This window comes from Nestor notabilis, unplaced genomic scaffold (genome assembly GCF_000696875.1).
Source record: "Nestor notabilis isolate BGI_N333 unplaced genomic scaffold, ASM69687v1 scaffold17301, whole genome shotgun sequence".
NCBI lineage: Eukaryota > Metazoa > Chordata > Aves > Psittaciformes > Psittacidae > Nestor > Nestor notabilis.
Window position 1 is genome coordinate 16,633 of NW_009914456.1, and position 18,724 is coordinate 35,356.

Genomic DNA, 18,724 nt, shown 5'->3' on the forward strand with positions numbered 1-18,724 from the left:
CCCCCCCCCACTAGGCAACTTGATTTCCATGGTTTCTAGAGATTAGGGATCAGTAAAAATTGGTGTTGGCTGTTTGGAAGATCAGACAGTATTATGTACATGTTATAATACTGCAGTGTCATTAGCTTAATTTTGTTACCTCTTATGCTGTTTGTCATTTTGTCAACTCTTAGGGCTGGGACTAATATATTTTCATGTTAGTCTACAAAATGAGTCTGATAAAACCTTAGTTTTCTAACTCTAAAGAGAATTCAGCTAAAAGGTTTAGTACTATTCTGAATTAAAAAGTCGATTTAAATATGTCTGTGGCTAAATAGGCTATGATTTGATCTATGTCAGTACCTTTTAGATAGTTCTGGAACCTTAAATGATTTGTTGAACAAGTTCTTAATGATCTTGTTCTATCTAATCCCTTTTTCCTCACATGTGCCCTGTAGTCATTGCATTGAGTCTTTGGTATCTACCTTTTCTGCAAGTTTTTTAATTGTCAATATAAAACATCAAAATAGAGTTGCTTTATACTATATTGGAGGGGTGGGTGTGCTCAAATGAGATGCTGGTTTTCATCCTGCTTCTGTGAACTTGAATTGGTATTGTTTTTTCACAATAAATCCCATTTTGAAGTAAAAAAGGATTTTGGTTGCAGTATATCCTTCATTAGGTTGGCATTGCTCTGTGTATACATACAATATACTCATGTATTATTTTTTACTTACTATGTTTTTAACCTTGATTTCTGTGTTATTTATTGCTGAAGGCTAACAGTACCATAAATCACTTCTTTCTGAAGATTTTATGTGAACTTCACCATATTAAAACAAGGTTATTAGATGAAACTCGCTTTAGATTCACAAACTAGATAATAAACTAAATATTCTGATGCCAGATTTTCTGCTCTGCAAATGATTAATTGCAATGCTTTTATTTATAAGGGAACAGGAAGTTCTCATCCACAGTTTTATCCCGACTTCCTTAGCTGGTTGTTATAATGGCAGCTGAAAGACAATAAATAGTGACATGTATGGTAGATGGAGGGCTTGCTGCTGGATTTGAGTTTGTTCACATTGTCTAACAGATGCTTTTAAGCCCAATGAGGAAGGAAAATTTTCTTGTTTCGAAGAGGCAAGTGAATGATGTAACATTTTTCTTGTCATGTCAGTACTTTTTTTCCACAAAGTACTATCCAAATAGAATAAAAGAGACTTCTGCTCTTAAAGAGTTTACAGGTGAAGTATATGTGATGCCATAAAAACAGTGGGGGGTTGTTTTTAAAGCTATGTAAGGCTTCTACTGCTTCTTTCCATTAGTGACATCTGATGGATAAAATCAGCCAGCCTTCCTGTTCTGAGGATGTGTGACAGTTGGACCTGTTGTTGAGCTTGTGAAACTTCATAGTTTTAATTAAGGGGGGGGGGGGGAAAAAACCAAATGTTGGAAACTGACGGATGTTCAGAAGCTTCAGCTGTGAGAAGCATATGAGGTTTTATAGCTTGTAGTGATTGAAACATATTACAAGCATGTGGCCATTTGAAGCATGCTGATGCCTTGTGGATTTTGTGTCCTTTGTTAATACTTAGTGAGTCAATGTTTTTTGTTTGGGTTTTTTTGTTTTTTTTTTTTTAAGTGTTGCATAAGTTTTAGCTTTCTTTGCTAATTTTTGGTTGATCATAACTAACAAAAACTAAATAATTGACAAGTAGTCAAATTTAAGCACTCTGAATAACGAAGATGCAAAAATTATTTGCCCTTTAAAAAATATGCTACCAGATTCTGTTTAAAGGTTAAGTATTTTTATTGGGTATGAATAAATTGGTTTTAAAACCACTGTTTTCCTGTTTTAAGTCCTAGAGAACAACGAAACTGAGAGTAAGATGAAGTGAAATCTTTAGGCTTCCCCCTCTTTTTTTTTTTTTTTTTTTTTTAATGTACTGTTCACATTACTTGAAGTGCTCTTTTGTGTATCTGTAGTTATGCTTCATACACTTCAAGATTTTGCCAGCAGTCTGTGTTCAAGTTGGATATTTCCACTCTCTTTCTGTGTTGCATCTGGTCTTCAAAATATAACAGGAGCAGCTACTTCTTTAAAGTGTTGTTTCCAAATTGTACGTAATCATTGCTCTTCTGAGGTTCACAGCTTTTATATAAAACTGTGTAGATGTTAATTAAAACCAGGGTAGTTTAGGCAGACGGTAAGAGTTTGTTTACCATTCTGCTCCCTCTTCTATGTGAGATTTTCAACATTGCAACTGCATTAACGGTCCTGTACCAGCAGGTTTTCTGTCTGCAAGCAGTAGCCATAACACTTTGAAGATTTTGCTTTTTATGAAGAAAGATAATACAGATAGATAGGTTTGCATTTAAAAGCAATATATAAAAATTGCTTCTAAGTGAGTATCTTAGGTTCATCCCATGACAGGCTAAAAAGGGGTAGGAAATTTGCCACACAACATCTAATATATTAGATCCTAGTGGCTAAATTGAGCATTTAGTTTCAGTATTAAGTAGCACTGCAATTGAGTCAGGGCTGTATTTTGTTTTCCTTTGAGCAAAGATGTTCAACTTCTAAAAGAAAAAGGAGGAGGAGACCAGGATCAGATTAACTGTTTTTTTCAGGGGGTGTTCTGCTCTCTTTAGCTATGTTTACTGAAGTTAATTGTGGCATCTGAGAGCATCATTGTGCACTGAACTCAATTGCCTACACTATTAAATTTTCCCACACTATTAGACTGTCACCTTGTGTGCCTTTGGCCATGCTAACTAGTGAGCTCACAAGGACTGCCATACCGCACTTGGAGTCTGTTTCAGTAGGTGTGCAAAGAGTAACATAAATGTTCCTCATCCCATGCTATCTGTCATCTGCTTCTGTAAGCCAACATTGTGTAATTTACTAATGGAGAGTTTCAAGCTTGAGACTTCTATGTGTTGGAAGATCATAAAAAGTAAAAGGCACTAAATCCAGAGCTGAGGTTACCGGACACAGCCTTCAATGGGAGTGCTGAACGATCGATAGTGTAAGCGAAGGGTTGCTTTCAGCGTAAAGAACATGTACATGATAACATTATTCTGCCCACATAACAGAGAGCAAGTTTGGCTATTGCTGTGTATAGAAAAAGGTGGGGAGGGAGAAGCTACAACAAAACCCATAAACAAACAAAAAAAACCCTCCTAGCTAGAGTCTTCAAACACTATTGGTACTGTTGTGTTATACCAAGGCAAGTAATTACGTTACGTGTTTCTCTTGTCTGTAATACCACTAGTAGATGAAAACTAGTTGGGTTAAAACTAAATTTTTAAACTTTTTTTTTCTGGTACGTTTGTATTTTTTATTTCAGTTGATAAGCGCGTGTTCTAGTTTGAGTTCTGAAAGCATTTAAGTAAAGCTAATATGAAGGGAACTTAACTAGGTCTAAGGCAACTGCTTTAGCAGCAATAGTATCTTGCTTTTGTGCATTAGAGGAAAACTGGCCTTATTTTGTATTCTATTCAAAGAAAACAATCTTAAATTAGAGGAAATAGATATTTATTCTGCTTTATGGTAGGGTTTTTAACTTCCCTTCTGTTCTCCAGAGTGCTAATAAATATACTGCAATTTCTATCCTTGCTATTCTATTATTTCCTCTTAGTAACCATCATGAGAGAAGAGTGCTTGAGAAAAGATTCAGTGTGTTGTCTGCATTATCACAGTGATTGTGTTAAACATGTAGATTTCAGAGACCCTCCCCAACTAAGCTTATATCCCTTAGTTTTTGCACCTGGTTTCCTTAATTCATTTGTCCTCATCTGGAGGATTTGAAAGTGGAGTACATTCAGCTGTAAATTCTCCAAAGCACTGGGGCATATTCAGGAAGGCCCTGTGCAGTATCAGTGCTTGACTTAATAAAACTAAGCAGTTGGCACAAAGACCTGTCTTTCATTACATTTCTAGCAGATGTTCTGTTCTTAGAATAGACGTTTCCTTTGTGTTAGTGTAAAGTTTGAATCATTGATTATGTAGAATATCCTGCACATATATATTCTGAGGGTAAACAGTTACTGGAATGGTAACTGGAATGGTAGTTCTTTCTGAACTGGATTTCTTTTGTCCTAAAAGATATAGGAAAGAATTAGCTTATGTGGTAATATACTCCACGGTGATCTGCAATACAGACCACTGTGGGCGGGATTAAGATTACATTCACAAGCCAAATATGTTCAAAGAAACACTAAACCTAAACCCCACAAGAATAAAAAACCTTGTTCAAGCGTATCCAAGGCAATGCATACACAGACAGTGCATTTGAGAACTACTGCATAGAAAAACTGTATTTGTCAAACTCTTTCAGAAAATGCGGATGTTGGGTATCTTTTTTAGATGACCCATTTGTCTTTGTGGTATACAGTTGTTCTTGGCATATTTTCCTGCTAAAGAAGGGCAGTTGGACAAGGCAACCTCCAGAGGTCCCTTCCAAACTTAACCATTTTGTGATTCTGTGATTTATCACGCACATTCATGCAGCAGCTTATGAATGTTAAAGTGCAGTGCAGAAGCCTGAGTACTTTTGAGTTTGGCTTCAGTTCTTCCAATAATATAGTGTCAAATGAGGGCCAGTGACACACAGCTTGTCAACACTTTGTAGCAATTTTGTATTGGAAGTTAAGGACTAGACAACTGCATGATGCAGGTAGAGAGAAGACAGCTGTTTAGAATTGCACCTAGGTGGCCTGTTGATGAGGTGTTGGGGCTAGAATCTCTGTTCTTATGCACTCTGTATCTTTAATATCCATGAATGATATTTCAAAACCCCTCCTAGGATCTTCTGTCGAAAATAGTGCTTTCCTAAAGCATAACTACAAAAACTTTAAATATACTTTGTCTTGTTGCATGGTGGTGTTAATGTTTCTCACTACGTGTGTTGTTACGGTCTCCTTTTTCACCGAAGTTGGGGGTGGAATTGTAGGCTTTTTTGTGTACTATTATTACTAGGTGTAACAAAATATACAGACCTTACTTTTACAATCTAAACATTGCCTTTAAGCCTGAGTTTAGTTACAAGAATCTGGTATTATTTAACAGGCTCTCTAATAAAAAAGCAGTAAAGAGTGAAGGATAGTGTTTCGTTTTGGATCAGCTTTTCAATACAGTAGTTGAAGAACAGGCTTGATTATGGGCTGCTTGTAAATTAATAAAAAAATAAATAAATCCTGTTACTACTTGATGAGATGGGATTATTTTTTACTTGATAAAATAACTGCCAAAGTTGTTTTATCAGTCAAATATGCTTTGGGCTTAGCTTGCACATATTTGTATAGCTTTCTAACAGTTCCTAGCTGAAATACAGTAACTGCTTCAGCCCTTTGTCTACCTCACTTTGCTCAAATGCTGTTTGAAACTGATGCAGTTAAGATAAGGGACATTTATTCCTTGAGTGTACAGATCACTGTTTTGTGGTGCTGTAGCAGTTACAGGAATACTGAATGTGAAGTTATGCCTGTGGAGCTAAAGCAGGATTTTTTTTCTAAGGGGTTATCAGAAACCAATAAAATACTATGAAATATTTTTTTTTTTCTAACTTAAAGCCAAACACACACGTGCTCATGGATATGAGCTTTTCAGGGGTTGCACATTTCATGAATGCTTACATGTTTTATGGAGAGAATTCTCCAGATGTCACAAGATAGGTGAAATAATGAATCCCTATAGAGTTACCAGTTTTAATATGAGAACTGTGAGTAGTTTTCTATGAAGAGTAAAACAGCTGAAGACATTTTGAAGTGTGCTGAGCCACTATTCCATGTTTCCCCAACAAAAGCACTGTTGGGAAGCAAAGCAAGTCACAAATACTAGCTGTGAGCTTCTAGTGATTTTGATGATTACATTAAATACTACATGTTCTGGTTTTCAAACAGTTATGTTAAAGAAAGATACTGTATGAAGCTGTGGTTCTTCTAAAGCTGTGACACATCCCACACCCCTCCTTCCTTGTGTGCACAATAAAAGCGATAGCTGCTGCTTGGACTCATTCCATCTCAGGCTTTTTTTCTTGTTTTAAGTATTTTTCCTTAAAAGGACAGTGTACATTTACTGTTACTTTTGCTGCTACCTGAACAGAAGCCTCAGAAGTGAGGAATTGCTAACTTGCCTTGGATGAAAGAAGACTGACCACCTTTGTTACTGAACTATATTCTCAAAAAAAGAGGAAAGAGATGAATAAAAGGCCACCACTCCTCATGACTGCTTCTTGTAAAAATATAGTCAACGTTTTTTACCAGCAGTCCTTTATTTAGTAGCACAAATTCAGTCTTGCTGTTGGGGAAAGGGACAGGAGAAAGGGTTTTTTTCTTCTTCCATTTAAAAGGCTTGTTCTTATATGTTAGCAGATGAAAGAGTTATACAGATGAAGTAACCTCTAACTTTCCTCAGGGCTACGCTGCAGTTGTACTGTGCCTGGGGGGCTTAGAAGTGCGCATGGGACTGCCCTGTCTTTACTAGAATCTCTTTTGAGATTTGTTGCAAACTATCAGATAATGCTAGGACTGCAAAAAGCCACTGAGTAGGAGTGGAAAAAGCATCTGCTGTTTCTGAACATACCTGAACTGAACGGTAGCTTTTGATTCTTCCAGAATGTTTTCCTCTTTTCCTGTAACTATATATAACTATGTGATTGTTCAACATTTGTCTGGAAGAACTGAAAATACAGCGGTGAACATTTTTCGAATGGATTGCTGCTAGTAACACTTAGTGTTCTGTGATACTCTGTTTCAATGAACAAACATAAATTACTGTGACTTAAACTTGGGAACGTAACTTAATATTCAGGTGTAAATTTGATGTAGAAATGAGTTGTAATCCTGGAAAAACTTACTTTTTGGCTAAGGTAAATCCTGAAATGAGATTGAAAATTACTAAGAAAATTAACTTTCTCCTACCTATCTTTAACAGTCTGATATATCTAAGAATCAAAGTATTTACCTTGAAGTTTGCAGCTGACACAGCAGTTACAGTACATTGCATGCTATCAAATTATCCCAGCTGAACAATACACTGCTATGTTCTGTGGGTTAGCTCTGCATTGACTACAGGACAAAAACTGATTCATGATGAGTCCTTAGGGAACTGGCTTAATTACCCAATATGCTTTTCTTAACCAAGGCCATGACACTGCAGGGAACAATGGGTATTCTCCAACAGGGACAAGTTTTTAGTTAGGATAAAATACCAGAGCATCAAAAGGAGAGGTAATGGCTTTAACTTGCGTTCTTGTTCAACAACTTGTTCATGAAACTACCCCTGGGGGTTTGGGGGACTTTTTTTTTAATCAGTCCAACTCTGTGCTATCTACTTCCCTTGAAATCAGATGCTTCCTGAGTGCTCAAGGTTTGGGGGCTCTATAAGTGAAAAATGTTGAACACTCTCTGAAATTGAGAAAAGAACAGAATGAACTGAAAAATTGAAAACCCCAGTGAAAAGACAAGAATTAAATTCACCACTGAATTTCAGGGCAGAGTTCACATGCAAGTCTCTCATAGCTGCTTATGCAATTCTAATACTGTGTCTTGCTTGCATAAATAAAAAGTGTAATACCCTGATAGTTCTCTTAAGGGCAGTAATTGAATGCCTCTTAAGGGCATATACTTTGTATACTAGTTCTTGTTCAGTGGATGAATTAGGGCTGGAGGCTGTGTGGTTTTGGTTTCTTCTTTGTATTAGAACAATTCTGAACTGAGCCTGTTCACCTCACAATGGGGATGGGGATTGACACACATGACAACATAGTGGCAAAACCAATCAATCAAAGAAAGCTCACCCCCCTCACCTCCCAAACACATGTCTGGAATTAAAATGAGTGAACAGTTCTCTAGCAGAAAAACTTAGTATCTGATAGGTTTCCCTGAAAGATGATTAACTATATGATCCAGTTGTGTGGACCTTCAGTTGAAGCTTCTCTCTTCCATGGCCAATAACATTTTATTGTTCTCTGTGTGTGTTGCTGTTATCTGATGTAGTACAGCCTCAATAATAGGGTGTTTAGGTGACTGGGGGAAAAAAACCAATCTGTATTTCATTCAAAATAACTTTCAGTTCATTCTCTTGCAAATTGATTTGTAAAACTTCAGCTGTCTTACAAGTGGGAATCTGTTCTCTCTGCTGACTGCAAAAAAAGAGGTGTAGTCTAGTCGAGTAGATAACGCAAGATAAGGGAAGATGTTAGCCTGATTGCCGTTGGTCTTCCCAGTTTTATATTTTGGGGGCACACTTCCTGTTGAAAATAACATGAAGAAATAAAACATTAGAACAAAAAGAAATGCAAAGGACATGAGCGTATTGGTATAAAACCAATTGCCTAACAGGGATTAAAAAATAAAAGAATATAGTTAATAATGTGAAACCTTTTTCCTTTTTTGAACACAACTTCTGAGTTAAATTCTTGCTTCCTTAACATTTTCCCATAAGGAGAAATCCACTTACATGAAACAAAATACTGAGTGTTTGCATAATGTGTATGAATACATTCTTACTGTGAATAAGTTGTAATTCTGTGTGCTTCTGTAAGCTACTATAATGGCTTATATATTGAAATGAAAGTATAGAAAACTGAGACTTCTAACTTATTACGAATTTTGTAATAAGAAGAATAATTTTTCAGATACAGGCTTCATGTCCTATTGATCGCAGACCATTTCAGGCAGTATGCAGGCTTGATGCATTGGAAGAGCAGATAAAGGTAAGTTCCAGACTTACTTTCTTAAGAAACTTCAGTTGTAGGAGCACACAACCTTTTATTCATACGTCTGTGTTAAATAAGCTTTCCTAATGAAATAATTACTGTTTTAATGTTTCTATTACGTATTTGAAGCTAGAAATTATTCCTAATTATATTTTTTCAAAGCAAGTGTTTACAGTAATAATAATCACAAAGCTGCTATTGTTACATTATAGTATCTTTGAGTGTTCCTGATATATCCAAGAATAGAAGTATAGTAAATGGTCTCAGCATGTTTTTTAACTAGGTTTTGTAAACAAGTGCTGTATCAAGTAGCACACAGTCTTGCCTTTTTTTTTTTAGCTGAGGTGAATCTTTTATGTTCACAGCCTCTAGTTCACAGACAAAAACACATGAAGGCAAGAGGAATCAAGTAATGCTAAGCCTTCTTCAACCTAAACTTCTGATTTTTTTTCAGCTTTCAACTCTGCTGAATAACATTGCTAGGGAGATTAGTTTGTGAAGTAGGAAAATAAAACTTCATTCTAATAAATGATCTGGAAAATGTATATAGAATGATGCTGATAATTCTGTGTACAGTTTTGAAATTCTGTGGAGAAATTATGGTTATAAGAAATTCCTAAGGTGGTGGTTTTGCATTTTGAAATGTTTAGAAAACAGGCTTCTACTACTTTTTGTGCTTCTAGAGGCTCAGGTAGTCAACTGCAAAGGAAGCATGCTGACAGCCACAGATACTTCCTCTCATAGAAAACTATGCTGGCATATTTTATCTTCTTTATTTCTAAAGAAACAAGGAAGTAGCTGAAACAAGATAAACTGAAGTTTTCATTTAGAAAAGCCTAAAGGCTGTATCAAAATACAGTTTGAAAGGTTCTTTGCTTGTAGAACTGCAATGCAAGCAGATGGGCAGAGAACAAGGAAAATGCTCTGAAAATGAGCCACTGGAACATAGGGGTAGATGGAATTTGTACACAGAAATGCTGACACGATGGTCAATATTAGCAGTGGCACAATCAGGACATCGGCAACTTTCTCTTTGTGATAGTCATAATTAGAATGCTAATAGCTTAAGGAGTTGCATATAAAGCCAGTATTCTAGAATGAAGAAATATAGGATATCTAACACAAACAATGGCAATGTAGCCATTGAAGTAACTTCGTAATATGTAATAAAAAGTTGTATTGCTTTCTTAGAATTTTGAAGATGGATGGGGGGGAAAAAATGCTGTGTAAAATTCGTAATTTGTTATGCTCCCGAGGAAAATTGGGTGGGTTTTAATTATAAGGAGGTATTTGAAACTGAGTGGTAGTTCAGCATTTTTCCAAGCTGAAACTTACGTATTCAGATCAACCGATGTGGTTTAAAAAAAACTTAGTTTCCAAATCTCAGTGGAAGACAGAGTATAGCTTTGAGATACTTGCCATGGCAGTCTTGAATGTTCAGGGTGCTGTGGAATTACTATGCATCTCTGGCATAGCCAAAGTACATCTTGAGGAGGGATTTTTCCCATTTCGTGAAAAACAAATAAACCCATCAAATACACAAACTGAGGTTAAAAAAGTAATGATTTGAAATGTTTTCAAGTTCTTCTGTTTGAGCTTATTTTCTCTGTAGACATTAACAGTCTTTAAATAAATTTAAAGCCCATGTGTATTGAGATTCTAGATTGAATTGACTTTATTTTTCAATACAGGTTCAGGTTAAAAAGCAACTAAGGAGGAAGGATGACGACAAACACTGTGCCTGCAATAAGGGAAAATATAGCCATGCTAAGAGAAGAAATTTTGTGAGGTTGGTCATCCATGTAATTTCAAGTATTCTATTTGGAATATTCAAAAATATATGAAGTCAACTCTTTTAAAATGTACACCCTGGAAAAATTCTAAAAAAATAAGTTTCTTTTAAAATAAACTGTTTTCCATCAGTGGTAGTTTAGCTTTACTTTTTTCACTGATGTAGTTCCCACTTCAATACTTACAATAACAAGCAAGGAGTAAGGAGCACCGTATTTCATGCATTGAGTTCTGTGATAGTGCATTTTTTAAGACATTCTGACAGATTTTTTTATTCATTTAAATTAAGATTTTATGGCTAGATCATATTTTAACAATAGATATATTTTTCTTTGGTTATCTAAACAAACATCCCCTTTCTTGTATGTTATAAGCATTTGTAGTGTTCCTCTTGCTATAAAACATAGTAGCACTTAAGAACTGATTTTATTCTAGTGAGATTGAGAGGAGATGTGAAAGTAACATTCCCGTTTTGAGAAGCTTTATCTTGTCACATTTGCTGCATTATATAGGGGGAAGCTCAGGATTACACAGACAAATTTCACTAAATAGTGATAATCTGAAGTCAGGGTTTAACAGGATATATGATATACAGAGTTCTTGATACTGAATTTGAAGCAGACTTCACTACAGAAAAGATAACTGAAAGTAAATTACCATTTTTTGGGTCTTATTAGAAAATAAATAAGGTCAATCTCTGCCTCTTCCTGTTCTGAATCACCATTGACTTTGATATTCTTAAAAGTATTTATGGAAGCAGGTTGTAACATCTTTCACATGTTGAAATTAAGCAAAATAAGGCATTCAGATTTAATATGCAGGTTATCAACTTTTGGTGTGTAAATGGATTTTCTTTTTTTCCATCTGTAAGCTTTTTGAAGCACTGTGGTTTTTAATATATGGAAGGTGATACACATGATGCAAGTACAGGTTTTAGTAGCAGTCAGAACTTTGTTTAACTGCACAAAATAACTCTTTTATATAGGAGCTGATTCTGTTTGGGTGCATGCACTGTCAGCTCAACTGTGCCCAGAAATAACTTCTGTAATGTCTTTTGTTAATCTTGCAGAAGAGCTGTATGTCCAGACAGAGGGCACTTAGCGGCAAGGTTAAGCAAAGTTGTGAAGAAAAAATACAGTAAGTTGGTATTTGTCCTCAATTTGCTAGAATCGCTGGGTTTTGTTAAGGAATGCTAGAATTTATTTCCTGATGAGCCAGTTTATTATTTTATTATGATTAGTATTGCTTATATTTGGATATGAAAATCAAATACTAAGGAATACAAGCATGGAACTTAAGAGAACAAAATGGCAGTGTGTGAAACTACTGTCCTTAGTTTACTTGAAACAGCCTCTTCAATTTCAGTCACAAGTGAAATGTGTTTGATTTCAACCTAACATCGTTTTCTGCATCAGACAGTTGGTGCATAGCTATTGACTAGCTTTTATTCACAGGAAGCTTTTTTTGTGAGATTTCAGACACATTAAGCACTTAGCTGTATTTTGGGGCTGCCGTTTTGAGAAGCTTGTTTAATAGTTATTGTTGGGTAAATGTGTTCATAACTTCTGAAACTAAGCAAATATCTGAGGTGAAAACAGCTTGATATATAACAAGCTATTGTGAAGGTGCATGCCTTTTAATTTTACTCAGTTTGTATATAAACACATTGTAAATACACTTGATACATATTTTAATTAACCTTTCATTGTGTTTGTGATACTGAGAAACAATTAAAAACTAATGCTGAATTTAAGATCAGAGTTTTGTTTCTTATTGCACGCAGGTGGTATTTTGTATGACAAACGAAACAAGAAAGCTTTGTCTGTGAAGATAAGCAAGGTTAGTTCTAATAATGAAATATCTGTGAACATTTTTTCATGAAAGCACTTAGCTATCTTCTGCTTATTTTTAAGGTTAACTTTTATTTGTTAGTTTTAGTATGATTCAAACTATGGGGGTTCTGTCTTGAAGGTATTAATTAGAATATAGTGCTAGGTGATAAAAGCTTCTCTCTCAGATTAAACAGTTTTGTGGTGGGGAATATTTTCATTTAGATTAGGCTGTTACATTATAAGATACTGTAACTACCCTTTTTTCACTTCCTTCACCACAAGAAGATGGTATCAGCTACAAGCTGCCAACCAAGTACCATCATAATGAAGGTTTTCATTATTCTTATGAAAATACAGAGTTCTAATCGACCAAGTAATTGGTTCAGATAAGCCATGGACATTTGCCATGGTCTTTTCAGTAGCTGGTGGCCTGAGTTGTCACTTTATTTGGTGCTTATACACGATAGTTCTCAGAGGTATCTTTAGCTCCAGCCTTCCCCTTCTAAATCAGGTATTTAGAAATTCTGGTTCTGTTACCATGTAAAGCTAAGGGTACCTTTCATTTAATTGAGGAAGTTTTGAACTGGAAGGATAGGGCTTAATGGTAGATCAGCATCTGATTTCTCTCCAGGATTGGCGAATGCTTTCCTACCTAGCTTCACTGATTTATTGTGCACGATTTATTAGCATTAATGTCTCAAATGGTACCTGTTGCAAAAAGGTGCATAAGCAAAAGCAGAACCATTAAAAAACCTTCAGGAGGAGGTACAGGGCTGAATTATCCAGTAAACTTTCAAAATTTAAAAGAACTTAAAGCAGTGATTTACTAAATGCTGCCTCATAAAGATATTTGTGGAACATCTGGATATGTTTTTTTGAACGGAAGGAGTAATGTTAGTGTTTATAATGATAATATTTTTAAAATAAAACTTAAAAGCAACAGCTTTTTAGAAGAAGCTTAGTATTTGCATGCTGATGAAATAGGGTGTGTTCCCATCAAAACCAGCTCTCTGTGCCAAAGTTTGATGGAGCATATGGGTAATGACTGCATACTTGGGACACACATTTATAAACAGGAATATTTTAGTCAGATTCAAGGTGGCATTAGCCCTTTAGGTGAAAGGGTATAAATGGCAAAAACAGGTCAATGTAGGTAAGTGTGTCTGTCCAGTAGTCTAGAAAAAGGTGTCAAGAGGGTGGTGGTGCAGGGGTTTTTTGGCCCCTGCAGCCAGCCTAGTACACAGGAGCAGAGTTTGCTGCACAGGAGACAAGGAATTACACTGACATTCAGTGGGTGGCTAGATGGTGTTAACAATTGCAATAGAAGGTGGTATTTGTTCGAATATGAGGTGGATTCTGAGTGAGGACCTTTGCGTGAGGACCCAGTAAACAAACACCAGTCAATCTTCATTTTGTAATACTACCTGAAGGGAAAGGAGAATGCCAGCTACTTGTGTTTAGGTTTTCTTGTTCGTTTGAACTGCTGTGAAGGGCTCTGGGGGTGCTAGTGTTGTAACTCCTGTGGTTCATTAGGTAGCAGAAGTGGAAATTGTGAAATAGTAAGGATCAGGCTCATTTATTCATAATTTCTGCATGGAGCATTAAAGATTTTGCCAGGGAAAGCTTATATAAAATATAAAGCTTATCTGCAGAGAGCAGGTGTTGAAAATTTGGAGATTTCTTTGTGTAACTGCAGATCTCAGCATATAACTATGGAGCTACTATGGTGCCTGCTTTTTGTGAGCTGGCTTTGCTGACATGGTTTAAATTCAGTGCATCTTAATGTATTATATGTTAATTATTTTATTCCATATATCTTTAATTCATAATATTTTTTTGTAGCCCAGAAGACAGACATGCTGGAGTGAGTGCTTCAGAACTAATTTCTTCAGCACACTTCCGGCTGGTGGTAGCAATGAAGAATCCTCTTTTAGCTGTAGAAATGACTGGTTAGTATATACTAGTGCTTAAGAGAAACTGACGTGTTACTGTATTGCAGCTGCTATAGTTCCTTCTGCTCCTGTTTGTATATACTAGCTTGAAATATTTTTAAGATTGTATTTATTAGAGGATAAACACAAACTTGTTAAAATGAGTATTGTTACGGGCACACCTCGATTTCTGTCCTGTGCTCAGCATTAAAATACTTGATTGTGTGTGCTTTTAATCTCACTGATTTCATAGGAGTTAATAAGTTTTATTTTTAGCTCATATTTATTCTCTTTGCTGAATTGAAGCCTCGGGTAAGAAAGGGTTAGTCCATTCATTCCTACAGCAGTTAGCAAAACACTTAACAGTAAATATCCTGGTTTGTATCAGAAAGAATCTGGTTTGTTGTTCCTTGATTCCGAGAGGAATACCTTAAACACACATGAAGCAGTTCTGCTTAATGAGCCTAATACGCAAGAACGGTGTTAAAAAAAAATTTCTTGGTTGATAAAATGGAAGAAAAAGAACCATCTAGAAGAACATTATTTGGATAATATGGCCTAATAAAAAAATTACTGTGTGTATGTTTTCAGCAGTGTGTAAAAGAAAAATAAAAATTGCCATGCATGCAATAGCATTACTTTGTCAAGGATGCAAAGTTCCTCCCATCTTTCAACTCCCCATAGACACGTCTCCTGTTTTCCATTCTGTCTGCCTCATTTATTTAGGACTGTTAACATCTACTATGACTGCTTTTTCCCCTCTGAACAATAACCATGCATAGTTTCATCATGACTCTTAAAGTTCTAATACAGCTAAATATTTTTTTTTTTTTTTTTAAGGTCATTGATAGATGTAATTACTGAAAATTATGGTGGTACAGAGTTACTTTTTGTAACTTTTTGTATGAAATTTGTATTTCAGTACAGAATTCACCGAAGTTGATGCAGTGATCAGACAGAAGAGACAAGAACTGGACTTGTCCTGTTCATCTGTGATTGCTAGAGTTGAAAGGTACATGTTTTGCATTCAGTGCAAAGGGTCTTAATGTAAGATATACTCCAAGTTTGGAATTTGATGAATTCAGATTACTCTTTAGATAGAATATCATTTGATCACAAAACTAAATAGTATTTGTATGTAACTGGTTAAATTTTCGTGTATTTGCCACGTGCTATTTTTATGTCAGTAGATTCTTTTCTGTATACCTTAATGCTTTTCTGGTACTCATGACAAGCACAATAACTGCAGTGACTTGTGCATCTTAATATGCAGAAACACACTTTTAAATATATTTTCTATTTGGAAGTTAGTGTTCAATGTGCTGTTTAAATTATTTCTATCACTAGAAATCAGACTGTTCACTTTAACATCAGTCTGATTCTGATTTCCCACTCACCTCCCATACTCCTCTCTCATGCGTTGGTTCTAACTTCTTTTTGTAACTGTTTATAAACAAATGCATTTAGAAAGAGATAATAAATGAATATCAAATGAAACAGAGAACATAAAGTAATTTCTTTTGTCAAAGAGCAGATGCATATTAAAATATACCCTAAGGGTGTTTTCATGAATATAAAGCAGAAGCATAAAACCCTCCTGATTTTAAAATAACACGGTAATAAATTGGTCTATGATCTTAATTTCACGACATATCTCTTTACTTTCTTTGGCATAAAACAAGGGATAAAGAGCAAGTAAAGAGATTTTGAATTATAAGTTGCATGTAGGATTTAAATAATATTTTTTTTTACACATACTTTTCCTTATGGAAAGTTTCATTCCAATTGGGTGATAACTGAAAAACTGTAGATGGGTAACTAAACTTTGTTTTGCACAGGGTTTGCTGAGGGAGTCTGAATAAGTATGTATTGGTTTGGTTTGGTTGGGAAAAAAAAAGCCACCTTTACTAAATTGTCGTGTTAGATTTTGATGCACAAAAAAGGCTGTTTTTCTGCTCAAGTGCTGTTTCAGTGTTCAGAGTTTTATTTTCAGTGGTACAGCCTGCTAATCTGGAGTAGACTGTTCTATGTTTGGCTTTGAAGAAAGCCAAGTGTGTATTACTTTAACAATACTTTTTCAAACTGTTTTACTAGGTTAGGCAATAGCATAAACCTGAAATTTAATGTGAGAAAGGAAGTTCTGTTTGCTGTCAGCTTTGCCTTTCTCTCCAGCTGTGGTGAGGTTGGAAGTGTCATAGTTGCCTCTTGCTTTGGTTTTGTGCATTGTTTCCAAAACTTGCTACAAACAGCTAAGAAAACTCATGTTAATGCTTTTACATTTCTAGAATTCCTTTAATGTCTTATGGAGCTGAAGCTGAGACCTTTCTTCTCACTTCTACTACAGTGGCAGGGACAATTCTTCCAACAAATATCAGGCCTTTGGAAAACTTTGGTAAACTTTTTTTTTGTAAGTTTTACTTATCGCTCATGTGGTATGTTGTTAAATGAGGTTCTTAGAAATCAATGTGGAATATATAGGTACAGTAAACAGAAAAAAAACAAGCCTGTTTTGATGCAGTTTGGTACTATTTCAAAATCATCTGGTTTATTTCTGAAATTAGAATGTAGAAGATGAACCAGCCACCCCCAAACAGACATAAGTGTTCTTCATTCATTTGAAGATGAAAATAAGTATTTTGTGTAACTTAATTCCATTTCTAAACGCAACACTTTCTTTAAAGTTACAACTTCTTTTCTTACTGCTTAAGGCTAAATCTCATTTTGTTATATATTATGAATAGCTTGATATATTTCAGGAGTATATTCTGCAGTCTGATGAACAAATTGTATCCTGACAGAGAAGAAGAGTAGTGAGGAAACAGTACAGTATATGGATCTATTTTGGTATGCCTACAAGCTCTGTACGGCAACAGCTTGCAGAAGGGCTTGAGCTCCAGGATCTGGCAGGAATTTAGCAGAAGACCTTCTTCCAGTTACTTTAACAACCTCTCTCTCTCCATAGTCAGCAAGAATGTAGTTTCTCTTCCAACAGGCTGCACAAGTTCAAAGAAGTGAAAACAAAAGAATGCTGGTTTTAAGGCTAGGGTTAATACCTTCTTTGAGCTGGGAATTACACTATTTTCACTTGACTGGTAGGCAAAGAGGAGAGATCTGGGTCTCATGGCTTACAAAAATTGAGGAAGCTGGGAAGAGTTAAGTAGTAGAAAGATCATGAATAAAAGATGTTTTACTCATTCATATTCTTCATTCTTTTGAGAGGTACATACGTTACCTCCACATTGCCCAGTGAAAAACGTATAGGTTGCTCCTATGAGACTCTGATGTTTGGCAATGCAATTTAACTGATCCTTAACTATTTCAGCTTATAGTAGTAATGAGTATACATGCTAGCTCCTATCTCTTGACTTCCGTTCATCTTTCTACATATACAGTCAGGCTTCTTTGTTAGTATGCACTAGAAGCATTTTTACAAAAACAACAACCAACCCCAAGAACAGTTTTTTCTCTCATCTGATAAAGAAATTTGAATAAGCTTCAGATTATTTTTCAACGCTGTTTAGAACATGCGAGTAAATAGCCTAACGTTGTGTGTGCGCTTGCAGCCCAGAAAGCCAACCATATCCTGGGCTGCATCAAAAGAAGTGTGACCAGCAGGTCGAAGGAGGTGATCCTGCCCTTCTGCTCTGCTCTCGTGAGACCCCACTTGGAGTATTGTGTTTAGCTGTGGTGTCCCTCCAGAGGAGGGCCATGAGGATGATAAAGGGGCTGGAGCACCTCCCGTATGAAGACAGGCTGAGAAAGATGGGGCTCTTCAGCCTGGAGAAGACTGTGTGGGGACCTCATAGCAGCCTTGCAGTGTCTGAAGGCAGCCTACAAGGATGCTGGAGAGGGACTGTAATGACAGGACAAGCGGTAATGAGTTCAAACTTAAACAATGGAGATTTAGGTTAAATATAAGGAAGAAATTACTGTGAGGGTGGTGAGGCACTGGAACGAGTTGACCAAGGAAGTTGTGAATGCTCCAACCCTGGCAGTGTTCAAGGCCAGGTTGGACAGAGCCTTGGGCAACATGGTGTAGTGCGAGGTGTCCCTGCTCATGGCAGGGGGGTTGGAACTAGGGGATCCTATGGTCCTTTCCAACCCAAACCATTCTATGATTCTATGAATTGTTGATAGTATCAGCAACTAATTTATAAATGCTCATAACATTGTCAACTCCTAAGGCAGAATATGGAACTAAATCCTTTACGCTGTTTTTTGGGAGAATCAGCAGATCTTAAATTTGAGCCTTGATAAGGAAAGAAAAGGATTTTTTTTTTTTTTTTTTAAATTTTTTTTCCCCTTCCAGCTATTTTTGTTTTACAATTCCTATTGTTGCTTCCAGAGTTGTGCTAGGAGGCATAGAAGGATCAGTGATGTATAACTACTGCCTGAATCTTCCCTGCAGCTGCTGCAGGTTTTTTTTAGATTCTGTGACCATTAAATAGTCTTTTTACTAATTTGA

The 18,724-nt window shown here is 36.0% G+C and overlaps 1 protein-coding gene across 1 annotated transcript in view; it reads left to right on the forward strand.

The window, feature by feature from the left end:
* The window catches only part of SCAF11 (SR-related CTD-associated factor 11), a gene marked incomplete at its 3' end in the record, with an annotated part of 29,453 nt that overhangs the window by 1,229 nt on the left and 9,500 nt on the right, over positions 1-18,724 (forward strand). The window contains exons 3-9 of the mRNA XM_010023678.1: positions 8,625-8,702; positions 10,397-10,494; positions 11,566-11,633; positions 12,280-12,335; positions 14,171-14,277; positions 15,182-15,271; positions 16,545-16,651. Coding sequence (XP_010021980.1) covers positions 8,625-8,702; positions 10,397-10,494; positions 11,566-11,633; positions 12,280-12,335; positions 14,171-14,277; positions 15,182-15,271; positions 16,545-16,651 — 604 coding nt within the window. The remainder of the gene's footprint in view (positions 1-8,624; positions 8,703-10,396; positions 10,495-11,565; positions 11,634-12,279; positions 12,336-14,170; positions 14,278-15,181; positions 15,272-16,544; positions 16,652-18,724) is intronic.